Below are 12,334 nucleotides of genomic sequence, written 5' to 3'. Positions count from 1 at the left end.
TGATCTCCTGTTTTCACGTGAATCGGATTTGTTTCGTTGTTTAATGATATTTGTCTATGCTCTTTTTTATTCACGAGGTTTTGGTGTGCTAACATGTTGATATTTTGTAATCTAAATCTCAACTCATTGTAATAATCTTCTAACCCTCACCCTTGAAAAAAAATTACTGCACGCAAGAAAGTAATTTTTCAATAAATCGTTGTCAGCAGTTAGATAGAAATTGGAAATACTACAAGGTATACAGCCCTAGGGGTTGTATGGAATGGTGACGTAGGACTAAATATTTAATATATGCTAAACTAAATATTATCATATGCTGCGCTTAACTGTTCATAGGTAACACTACCGTTTATTTTTGATAGTCGTTATTTTAAAACTAACGATGCATGAATACATGAAAATTTTACACTAGTAGTAGTTGCGAAAATTCTCATATCTCTTATCTTCAAGCATCTATAGTTCTGAAAAGAACCGATTCCATAATATTCAGTTAAAAATTCGTGCTACAGAACGCTGATAATCGCACCATGAATATTTTGAGTTGACTCGTATACAGCTCTCGTTTCTCAATGTCGCGTACCTTTAACAGCTGCACTACTCTCGCTTATGTGTAACAAACTAAACTGAAGCTGAATTTTCTACACGCAGTCTTTTGTATCGAGTTCAGAGCAGATTTTTGCAATTAAGGCGTGGCTACGTAGCTTCGAGAAAGAGGAACAAACCAAAACCACTTCGATACTACTGAGTGATTTTCATAAGCATCAAAAGAAAGGTTTTGCTTTCCCGATGCGCAAATCACTCTGGTTCTTAGATTAACTAATTTTCGTTTCTAACATTTGACTGATAACGGTGTTCGAGTGAACACAAACAAACAATTAAACCGGAAAATCACTCAATTTAGCAGTGCAAATTCTTGAAATGAGGGTTATATCTTGTTGTGATAAACTATTCATAGGTAACACTACCGTTTATATTTGGTGCGTCCTGGTCGTTATTGTAAAAATGATTATTTAGAAATAGAAAAAAATTTCACACTAGTAGTAGTTGTGAAAATTCTCATAACTCTTATCTTCATCATCCTAAAGTTCTGAAAAGAACCGATTTCATAATCTTCAGCTCGAAATGTAGCTACAGAATGCTGATGATCACACCACCACCGGTAGCATCGATTATTTTGTTGGCCGCGTATAAAATTTGCTCTCCGCTCTCCGCAATATCCTGCAGCGTACGATGGTTATTGTTGCTGCCGTGTGCAGAATACAGGTAACATGCTCCGCGGTGCCTGGAAGTTGACTCGTATGCAGCTTTCGTTTCTCAATGTCGCGTACCTTTAACAGCTGCACTGCTCTCGCTTATGTGTAACAAACTATACTGAAGCTGAATTTTCCACACGCAGTCTTTTGTATCGAGTTCAGCGTAGATTTTTACCATTAAGGCGTGGCCACGTAGCTTATAGAAAGAAAGAGTAACAAACCAATACATCTTCAATACTACTGAGTGATTTTCATAAGCATCAAAAGAAAGTTTTTGCTTTCCCGCTGCGAAAATCACTCTGGTTCTTAGATTAACTAATTTTCGTTGCTAATATTTGACTGATAACGGTGTTCGAGTGAACACAAACAAACAATTAAACCGGAAAATCACTCAATTTAGCAGTGAAAATTCTCGAAATGAGGGTTATGTCTTGTTGTGATAAACTATTCTTAGGCAACACTACCGTTTTTTTTTTGGTGCGCCCTGGTCGTTATTGTAAAAATAATTATTGAGAAATAGATGGACATTTCACACTAGGAGTAGTTGTGATAATTCTCGTAACTCTTGTCTTCAAGCATTTATAGTTCTAAAAAGAACCGATTCGATAACCTTCAGCTCGAAATGTATGCTACAGAATGCTGATAATCACACCACCACAGGTAGCAACGATAAAATATTAAATTTGCTCTCCGCTGTGCCCTCCAGCAGCTGTGCCAGCAAAATATCCTGCAGCGTACAATGGTTATTATTGCTGCCGTGTGCAGAATACAGGTAACATGCTCCGCGGTGCCTGGAAGTTGACTCGTATGCAGCTCTCGTTTCTCAATGTCGCGTACCTTTAACAGCTGCACCGCACTCGCTATTGTGGAACAAACTAAACTGAAGTTGAATTTTCCACACACAATCTTTTGTATCGAGTTCAGCGTCGATTTTTACCATTAAGGCGTGGCCACGTAGCTTATGGAAAGAAATAGAAACAAACCAATACATCTTCAATACTACTGAGTGATTTTCATAAGCATCAAAAGAAAGTTTTTGCTTTCCCGCTGCGAAAATCATTCTGGTTCTTAGATTAACTAATTTTCGTTTCTTATGTTTGACTTATAACGGTGTTCGAGTGGGCACAAACATACAATTAAACCGGAAAATCACTCAATTTAGCATTGAAAATTCTTCAAATAAGGGTTATGTCTTGTTGTGATAAACTATTCATAGGCAACACTACCGTTTATCTTTGGTGCGCCCTAGTCGTTATTGTAAAACTGATTATTGAGAAATAGATGGACATTTCACACTAGGAGTAGTTGTGAAAATTCTCGTAACTCTTATCTTCAAGCATTTATAGTTCTAAAAAGAACCGATTCGATAATCTTCAGCTCGAAATGTATGCTACAGAATGCTGATAATCACACCACCACCGGTAGCATCGATTATTTTGTTGGCCGCGTATAAAATTTGCTCTCCGCTGTGCCCTCCAGCAGCTGTGCCAGCAAAATATCCTGCAGTGTACGATGGTTATTGTTGCTGCCGTGTGCAGAATACAGGTAACATGCTCCGCGGTGCCTGGAAGTTGACTCGTATGCAGCTTTCGTTTCTCAATGTCGCTTACCTTTAACAGCCGCACTGCTCTCGCTTATGTGTAACAAACTATACTGAAGCTGAATTTTCCACACGCAGTCTTTTGTATCGGGTTCAGCGTAGATTTTTACCATTAAGGCGTGGCCACGTAGCTTATAGAAAGAAAGAGAAACAAACCAATACATCTTCAATACTACTGAGTGATTTTCATAAGCATCAAAAGAAAGTTTTTGCTTTCCCGCTGCGAAAATCACTCTGGTTCTTAGATTAACTAATTTTCGTTGCTAATATTTGACTGATAACGGTGTTCGAGTGAACACAAACAAACAATAAAACCGGAAAATCACTCAATTTAGCAGTGAAAATTCTCGAAATGAGGGTTATGTCTTGTTGTGATAAACTATTCATAGGCAACACTACCGTTTATCTTTGGTGCGCCCTGGTCGTTATTGTAAAAATAATTATTGAGAAATAGATGGACATTTCACACTAGGAGTAGTTGTGAAAATTCTCGTAACTCTTATCTTCAAGCATTTATAGTTCTAAAAAGAACCGATTCGATAACCTTCAGCTCGAAATGTATGCTACAGAATGCTGATAATCACACCACCACCGGTAGCAACGATAAAATATAAAATTTGCTCTCCGCTGTGCCCTCCAGCAGCTGTGCCAGCAAAATATCCTGCAGCGTACAATGGTTATTATTGCTGCCGTGTGCAGAATACAGGTAACATGCTCCGCGGTGCCTGGAAGTTGACTCGTATGCAGCTCTCGTTTCTCAATGTCGCAAAGCTTTAACAGCTGCACCGCACTCGCTATTGTGGAACAAACTAAACTGAAGCTGAATTTTCCACACACAATCTTTTGTATCGAGTTCAGCGTCGATTTTTACCATTAAGGCGTGGCCACGTAGCTTATAGAAAGAAAGAGAAACAAACCAATACATCTTCAATACTACTGAGTGAATTTCATAAGCATCAAAAGAAAGTTTTTGCTTTCCCGCTGCGAAAATCATTCTGGTTCTTAGATTAACTAATTTTCGTTGCTAATATTTGACTGATAACGGTGTTCGAGTGAACACAAACAAACAATTTAGCAGTGAAAATTCTTGAAATGAGGGTTATGTCTTGTTGTGATAAACTATTCATAGGCAACACTACCGTTTATCTTTGGTGCGCCCTGGTCGTTATTGTAAAAATGATTATTGAGAAATAGATGGACATTTCACACTAGGAGTAGTTGTGAAAATTCTCGTAACTCTTATCTTCAAGCACTTATAGTTCTAAAAAGAACCGATTCGATAACCTTCAGCTCGAAATGTATGCTTCAGAATGCTGATAATCACACCACCACCGGTAGCATCGATAAAATATAAAATTTGCTCTCCGCTGTGCCCTCCAGCAGCTGTGCCAGCAAAATATCCTGCAGCGTACAATGGTTATTATTGCTGCCGTGTGCAGAATACAGGTAACATGCTCCGCGGTGCCTGGAAGTTGACTCGTATGCAGCTCTCGTTTCTCAATGTCGCAAAGCTTTAACGGCTGCACCGCACTCGCTATTGTGGAACAAACTAAACTGAAGCTGAATTTTCCACACGCAGTCTTTTGTATCGAGTTCAGCGTAGATTTTTACCATTAAGGCGTGGCCACGCAGCTTAGACAAAGACAAACAAACCAAAACACTTTGTTGAGTCAAAATATGTAGGCAGTGGAATTTATTTCGTCCATGTTATTGTTATCTGTGCTTGGGAAGCAAGCCAAGAACAAGGGACATGTATGGGAAAGCTTGACCTTGGAACTTTTCACCTTTTTCCACCATTAAGCAGTAAAGCAACAATGTTGAACATAATATCAAAAAATTGTTACACATTTTATCTATCCACCGAAATATAAATGACTAAGATGCATTAAGTCGTTCGCTTGCTATAACCGTTTGAAATCTGACGCAACATTTGCCAGTTTCATTTTCATTTTCACAAAGTGTAATCTAGTATAGAAAACAAAGACGTAGTCCTACGTCAAAAATTTGACTCATGCAGCTTCCTTTACAATCTTGATAAATTGAATTATTTTTATTGTGATAATTCTTTCTTTTGGTATTAGGCTTTAATAATTCTGTTTTCGTGAACTACCATTTGTTTTTGAGTCGCTGTGTTTTTGATTGTGCAATTTGGTTCTTGTATTTCAATGACGTCAAAAGGACCTATATAAATTGGATCAAGCTTTCGTCTATTTTCGTTAGTTATATAGACTTGATCTCCTGTTTTCACGTGAATCGGATTTGTTTCGTTGTTTAATATTATTTGTCTATGCTCTTTTATATTCACGAGGTTTGGTGTGCTAACATGTTGGTATTTTGTTATCTAAATCTCAACTCATTGTAATAATCTTCTAAATTGTAAATTGGTTCAACATGTGGTTTGTTTGTTTCTAAATCTTGAGGTAGTACAGCTTTTCGTCCGAATATTAATTCATACGGTGTGTAATTGTGTTCCACGTGAGGTGTTGTATTGAACGTAAATGAATAGAATTTTATCCATTCATCCCAGTCAGATTGGCGTACATTGGTGAAAGATCGTAGATACTCGTTCAAGCATCTATGATTTCGCTCCAAAGCACCTATTAACTCTGGATGGTATGGAGTTGCAAATGTTTGTTTAATTTCTAGAAGCTTACATAACTGATCAAGAACTTCGTTTTTATATTCAATTCCTTGATCTGTACGTAGTTCCATAAAATTGCCATATATTAAGATAAAATTTTCGACAAGTGCTTTTGCAATCACCGCTGCTTCTTTTGTTGGTATGGGTATGAGAACAATATATTTCGTTAAGTTGCATTGAATTGTAAGTATGTATCTATTGCCATTATTTGTTCTTGTAAAAGGTCCAACGGTGTCTGCAGAAAGTACCTCGAATGGTTTAGAAGGTGTTGTCGTCACAACAGTCGCTTCCTTTGTATGTCTTCTAACCTTATTGATTTTGCATTTTTCGCAATTTCTAGCGAAATTACTTATATCGTTTTTCATATTTTTCCATTTGTAATATTCTCTTAGCTTTAAATATAACCGGTGTTGTCCAATATGTCCTCCCATAGGGGTCATATGGTGACGCGTCAATATTTGTTTAATTTCATCCTGCTCATTAATGAACCGTGGCGGTTTGTAAATAATAATGTTGTAGCTGGAAATGGCATGTTTTACGATTTCCTTCAATGCTTGCAGGGAATAATATTTGAAGAAGATATCATCTTCTGGTAGCGCTACCTCATCTCTTTTGTAATCTTTTAATAGTATAGAAATTTCCAGAAGTGCAAACTCTAATGTTCGACTTCCATTATTATATTTCAATGGTACTATTACTAAACCTAAGGTTTTTTCCCTGGTTGTGGTTCGTTAAAATAATTTTCAACTGATTGCGTTGGTGCACCTCACAATGCAGTTTGAGTAATTTGTTGACTTCAGACGGGTTTTCAGTTCGCCAAACAATGGGGTGATCAATCTCATTGTTGGTTTCGTTCAAACGTCTGGAATTATTGTTTGCTTGAGTTTATTCGTCATCGAGCGTGTATTTACCGTCAATATCATAGACTTTAGATCTTCTGACTTTGTTGGTATCCGAGAAAGCGCGTCGGCTCCGACATTTGCTTTTCCTGGCATCCTGTTTTATCCATCCGAAGGAAATTCCGTTGTTCTCTCCGACGCTTTTCGGACCGCGTAAAATCATATGGTCCTTCGAACCGGATTCGCGAAAGTTATCGTCGTGAACCGCATAGTGCCGATCAACCAAGTGTCGCGTGCAATTGGCCTCGTTGCCCGCCAATTCTACGGTCATTTAGTGCTTCTGCCGATCTGTGACACAGTGATCGAAATACTGTCCTTTTGTGGAACGAAAAGTTTCGAAGTGTGAACTACGTGATTTTCACGATGGAAAAGTTAATCCGCGAACAAAAATCTATCGAGCCACGTATCAAACGTGTGGCCGAAGCAGTGAAAAAATTAGAGACAGAAGCGGCTGAAGAGACCGAAGTGCAAACGGAACTCGAAGTGCTCGGTGATATTTGGGCTGCATTTTGTACAGACGCTGTGCAAAATCAGTGCAATTTTGAACGCGCTTACATTGGACTGAAAAATCGCCTTGCGAAAGTGCTAAAAGCGGTGCAGAATCGCGATCGCAGTCAAGAAGAGCGATCTCCGCCGCAGAGTGAAATAATTAACCAACTTGCCCAGCAGCAAGCAGAGTTACTCCGTATGATGGCGGGTAGAATGGCTGCTGGCGCTAGTGCACCCACTGCTGTTGCTGATAATGCCCACGATCCCATACCGCTGTCCGATCTCAAGCTGCCCCGCATGAACCTTCTTCCCTTCGCTGGGAACTATCTCGAGTGGCAGTCTTTTATCGATTTATTCAAGAGCATGGTAGACTCGAACCCATCGATCAAGGATAGTCAAAAATTGTATTTTCTCAAAACTCATCTCTCTGGAGAGGCTGCAACGCTTATCTCCCATCTAAAAATTGAAGATGCAAATTACGCTCCGGCTCTGGCAAAGCTTAAAGCTCGCTACAATAAACCGCTCGAGATAGCTCACAAGCACATTGAACGCTTTCTCAACCAACAAGCCATAACGTCACCGTCTGCTCAAGGCTTACGTTCATGACATCTCCGACGAGGTTGTTCGTGCTCTTCAAGCCATGCGAAGAGAGGATCGTGATACTTGGCTGCTGTTCATCCTCATCGGAAAACTGGATTCCGAAACCAAGCAGCTTTGGTATCAAAAAGTTGCTGATATGGAGGAAGCTGGCATCACTTTGAAAGCTTTTCTCGCATTCATCGACTCTCGCAGTTTCGCTCTGCAAGCTGCTCAGACTACTAGACAACGAACTATTGCTGCTAGTAAGCTTTCAATTAAGCCGCAGTATAAGGGAGCAACCGCATTCGTCGCCACCAATACAACATCAAATTGTGACGTTTGTGCCAAATCCTCTCATCCTCTCTACCAGTGCGGTAAGTTCATCCACATGAGCTCAGAGAAAAGACTCGCTGTAGTAAGCTCTCATAGACTGTGCCGCAATTGTCTAAGAAAGCACCCAGGCGAACCTTGCAAATCGGGTAACTGTCGCAAATGTGGTTTACTACACCACACCATGTTGCACTGTGCCCTCACCCCTCAAGATCACCAAGCTCCTTCCGCATCGAATGCTGTTCCCTCAGGTGGTGGTTCGGCCACCCAATCTTTGATTTCGGCCCTTGATTCCACTACTGAATTCGACGCCTCCAATGTACTACTAGCCACTGTGTCCGTTAATGTACTAGACAAACATGGACGCCCCCACGCATGTCGCGCTGTTCTGGATTGCGCGTCCCAAGTAAGTTTTATCAGCCAGACTTTCTGCAACGAACTTGGCCTCGATTTGTTAGACGCAGACATGAATTTGGAAGGTATATCATCAACCCCCGCACATGCAGACAAATGTGTGCAAATCATCGTTGAATCGCGCTGCACCGACTATCGTACCACGGTACCTTGCATGGTGCTCAACAAAATTACAAATACACTACCCATCAAACCAGCGAACACCGACGGTTGGCCCATTCCGGGTTCGATCACCCTGGCCGATCCGCTATTTCATCGCCCCGGTAAGATTAGCGTGCTTCTTGGCATTGAACTTTTCTTCCAGTTGCTTGAGCCTGGAAAAATTTCACTGAGCTCTGACGACAGCTTGCCCACTTTGCAAAACACTAAGTTAGGGTGGGTGGTTGCTGGTCGATATCGGTATCTCACACCACAAGTGACGACTACTACATGCTTGTTAGCCACCACTGACGACAGCTTGAACCAGCAACTGCAACGATTCTGGGAATTAGAGGAATATGCACCAGTTTCACCTCATCTTAGCGACGAGGAAAAATGCTGCGAGGATCATTTTTACAAGCACACCGTGCGAGACGATGATGGAAAATTTATTGTACGGCTACCGTTTCTGGATTCTCCGAGCCTACTTGGTGATTCGCGTCAAATTGTCGAAAAACGACTAAGTCACATCGAGCGAAAGTTGCAACGGAACCCTCATCTCAAGCTGGAATACCATGCTTGACCTTGAGTCCGGCCATATGACACTCATCGAGAATCCTCCGAACGATGCTATTTATCTCCCGCATCATTGTGTGGTAAAGGAATCGAGTTTCACCACAAAATATCGCGTTGTTTATGATGCTGCAGCGAAGACTACCTGTGGCTTGTCCCTTAACGATATTCTCATGGCTGGCCCGGTACTGCAAGATTCGCTAGTGGACATTCTTCTTCGCTTTCGTTTTCCGTTGATTGTTTTCGCCGGTGATACCAAGCAAATGTACTGTATGATTAAACTGGCCGATTGCGATTATTTGTGCATTGTTTGGCGGTGGGATAGTAATGAACCTGTGCAGGCCTACCGATTAAACACAGTCACTTATTGGACGAAGAGCGCATCGTACTTGGCGACAAAGTGTCTGCAACAATTATTGGAATCGTACAGACAGCAGTATCCGACAGCGGTTGGGAATGCAGAAAGAGGCACCTACGTCGACGACGTGTTGTTGGGAGCTGACTCCGAAGAAGAAGCAGTCTTACTACGGCTGCAAGTGACGAAGATTTTCGCCTCAGGTGGTTTCCACCTGCGGAAGTGGACATCAAACAGTGCAGCAGTACTCCAGGACATCCCGGCTGAGGATATAGAAATGCAGCTACCCATCGAACTCAACGACACTCGCACCAGCAAGGCTCTTGGCATACACTGGCAGCCGTGCAGCGACGTATTCCAGTTCTCCAGCTCAACGCACAAGATCTTTCAGCCCACAAAGCGGACCATGCTTTCGCAAATCACCAGCGTTTGCGACCCCCTAGGCTTACTAGCCCCGATAGTCATTAAAGCGAAAATGGTCATGCACCAACTGTGGGAGCTGAAGGTGGACTGGGACGAAACACCCCCCGGTGAGTTGGTTCAAAATTGGTTAGTTTCTGTGCAAAGCCTTTCCGATCTGAATTTATTACAGGTACCACGTCGAGTGATTGGCATGCGTCAAGCCTCTCGCGTCTATCTGCACGGCTACAGTGATGCATCCGAGCGAGCCATGGGAGCTTGCCTCTACATTCGGGTCATCGGTGATTGCGGCAATACATCGTCGCACTTGCTATGTGCGAAATCCAAGACAGCACCGATTGGGAATGGACGAACAACATTACCTCGCTTGGAGTTATGTGCGGCGGTGACTCTGTCCCGGCTGATAGCGATGTGATGAAGGCAAATCCTATACATTTCCATGAAGTGCGGGCTTTTTCGGATTCAACTGTTGCACTGGCATGGATTCACGGAGGAGCTTCGAGATGGAAAACATTTGTTGCCAACCGGGTGACAGAAATCACTACGATCCTACCTGCAATCAATTGGCATCATGTAGATACACACAGCAACCCAGCCGATGTAATCTCACGTGGTGCTCTGCCAGAGCAATTTATCAACAATTCCCTTTGGTGGCATGGACCAGGCTGGATCGAGTCACTCAACACCGACGAAGTTACACTCACTTGTGCTCTTGACGCCACTCAACAACGACAAGTGGAAAGGGGGCAACGATCGACTGCCGTGGCGTGTTTGGTTGTATACGAAAACCAATTTATCGACGACATGCTAGCCCGATACTACCCAAATTCACAGCTTCTTTTGCGGATCACAGCGTGAATGCTACGTTTCTCCCATCGAGAGCAGAGAGTATCAAATCACCTTATGCCCCAAGAGATTGAGAATGCCATGGAAGTCTATATACGACACGTGCAGAATCAACATTACCAACAAGAGATCAATCGCCTAGAACGCAAAGGTGAAGTAAGTCGTAGCAGCTCACTTCGCCAGTTGAAACCTTATTTGGATGAACGACATCTTCTCAGGGTGGACGGTAGGCTGCAACTTTCAGAGCTAAGTTACAACACGAAGCACCCGATTTTGCTGCCGCGCCACTCAATCCTCACCGCACTCATTCTCCATCACGAGCACCACGAACAGCTCCACTGTGGTCCGCAATCACTGCTGAGTGATGCACGGCGACGGTTTTGGATTGTCGGAGGAACGAGTGCTGCACGCAAGACTTGTCGATCCTGCGTCGAATGTATGCGTGCAAGACCTGCACAATTGCATCAGCTGATGGGACAGATTCCTGTAGATCGCCTAGCACCGAATCACCCCTTCTATATCACCGGCATTGATTATGCTGGGCCTGTTGACATCATCAATCGGCGTACACGTGGCGCTACATCTAGCAAAGGCTACATAGCACTTTTCGTGTGTTTTTGCACCCGTGCCGTGCATCTTGAAGCTGTGTCGGACCTCAGTACATCTGCCTTCATTGCTGCATTCACCCGTTTTAGCAGCCGATACGGATTGCCGAGCAGAATTCACTCGGACAACGCTACCAACTTTCGGGGAGCAGACCGAAAGTTCCGTGAATTATACCAACACATCAACGAAACCGAACGGAACGATCAAGTGACCGAATTCTTCTCCAACAAGGGAATCGAGTGGAAGTTCATGATGCGTGATCCCCACATCACGGGGGCCTCTGGGAGGCAGGCGTGAAGGTGGCGAAAACTTTCTTGAGCAAAATCGGTAGTGATGCTTGTTTCACATTCGAAGAACTGAGTACCGTTCTCGCGCAAGTTTCGGCTTGTATGAACTCTCGGCCGATTTCTCCACTCTCTAATGACCCGAACGACCCTCAACCTCTCACACCAGCCCATTTTCTCATCGATCGACCACTACATTCTGTGCCGGAGATCAATCAGTTAGAACGTCATATCGGTTCCCTCAGCAGATGGGAGTTTGTTCAACGCATCGCACAACAGTTTCGAGCTCGGTGGCAGAAAAAATATGTGCTATCCCTTCAGCGCATGGCAAAGTGGCAAAAAGCAGCTCCGAATATTTCAGTCGGAGATTTTGTGCTGTTGGTGGACGACAACGAAAAGTCTTAACAATGGCCGATGGGCCGCATTATCGGCACTTTCCCTGGAACCGATGGCCACGTCAAGGAGGTGGACGTCAAGATTGCCAATGGTGCCACGCGGCGAGATATACGACGACTACGGCGCATCCCGTTAGATGATGACGAGTACGTGCCAGGACGGAATGGAGCGGAAATTCCCAAACGCAATTTGGTTTTGCGGTTTATGGTGTGACGGAATCTAGGTACGGCCTGCCAAGAACTATGACGCCTATTGTAGTCCAATTGCTTTTTATTGCCAAATTCTGTATCTCTCCTCATAATTCCAATTTGCTCATTTGTATACCTTTTGTTTAAATTTTTGAGTCTTGCTTCACACTATTCGATCATATAAAAGCCAATTGTAGGCAGTAGAAATATATCAGTTGAATTTATTATATCAAACGTGCCTCGCGTGTTTTATCCATCCGAACGAAATTCCGTAGTTCTCTCCGACGCTTTTCGGACCGCGTAAAATCACATACCAAATCAAT

The 12,334-nt window shown here is 42.7% G+C and overlaps 2 protein-coding genes across 2 annotated transcripts; both read left to right on the top strand.

The window, feature by feature from the left end:
• Positions 1-8,942: 8,942 nt before the first annotated feature.
• On the top strand, positions 8,943-10,106 carry LOC129720081 (uncharacterized). Its single transcript, XM_055671494.1, has one exon. The coding sequence runs from the start codon at positions 8,943-8,945 to the stop codon at positions 10,104-10,106; it is 1,164 nt and encodes a 387-aa protein (XP_055527469.1).
• A 488-nt stretch (positions 10,107-10,594) lies between these two features.
• On the top strand, positions 10,595-11,440 carry LOC129720080 (uncharacterized). Its single transcript, XM_055671493.1, has one exon. The coding sequence runs from the start codon at positions 10,595-10,597 to the stop codon at positions 11,438-11,440; it is 846 nt and encodes a 281-aa protein (XP_055527468.1).
• Positions 11,441-12,334: the final 894 nt, after the last annotated feature.

The sequence above is a fragment of the Wyeomyia smithii genome, chromosome 2, assembly GCF_029784165.1.
Source record: "Wyeomyia smithii strain HCP4-BCI-WySm-NY-G18 chromosome 2, ASM2978416v1, whole genome shotgun sequence".
Taxonomy (NCBI): domain Eukaryota; kingdom Metazoa; phylum Arthropoda; class Insecta; order Diptera; family Culicidae; genus Wyeomyia; species Wyeomyia smithii.
Note: the sequence above shows the minus strand (reverse complement) of the source record. Positions and strands in the feature narration are given on the sequence as shown.

Bases quoted from the DNA above. Each gene is read 5' to 3' on its own strand.
- LOC129720080 (XM_055671493.1), top strand. From the start codon at position 10,595: ATGCCCCAAGAGATTGAGAATGCCATGGAAGTCTATATACGACACGTG.
- LOC129720081 (XM_055671494.1), top strand. From the start codon at position 8,943: ATGACACTCATCGAGAATCCTCCGAACGATGCTATTTATCTCCCGCAT.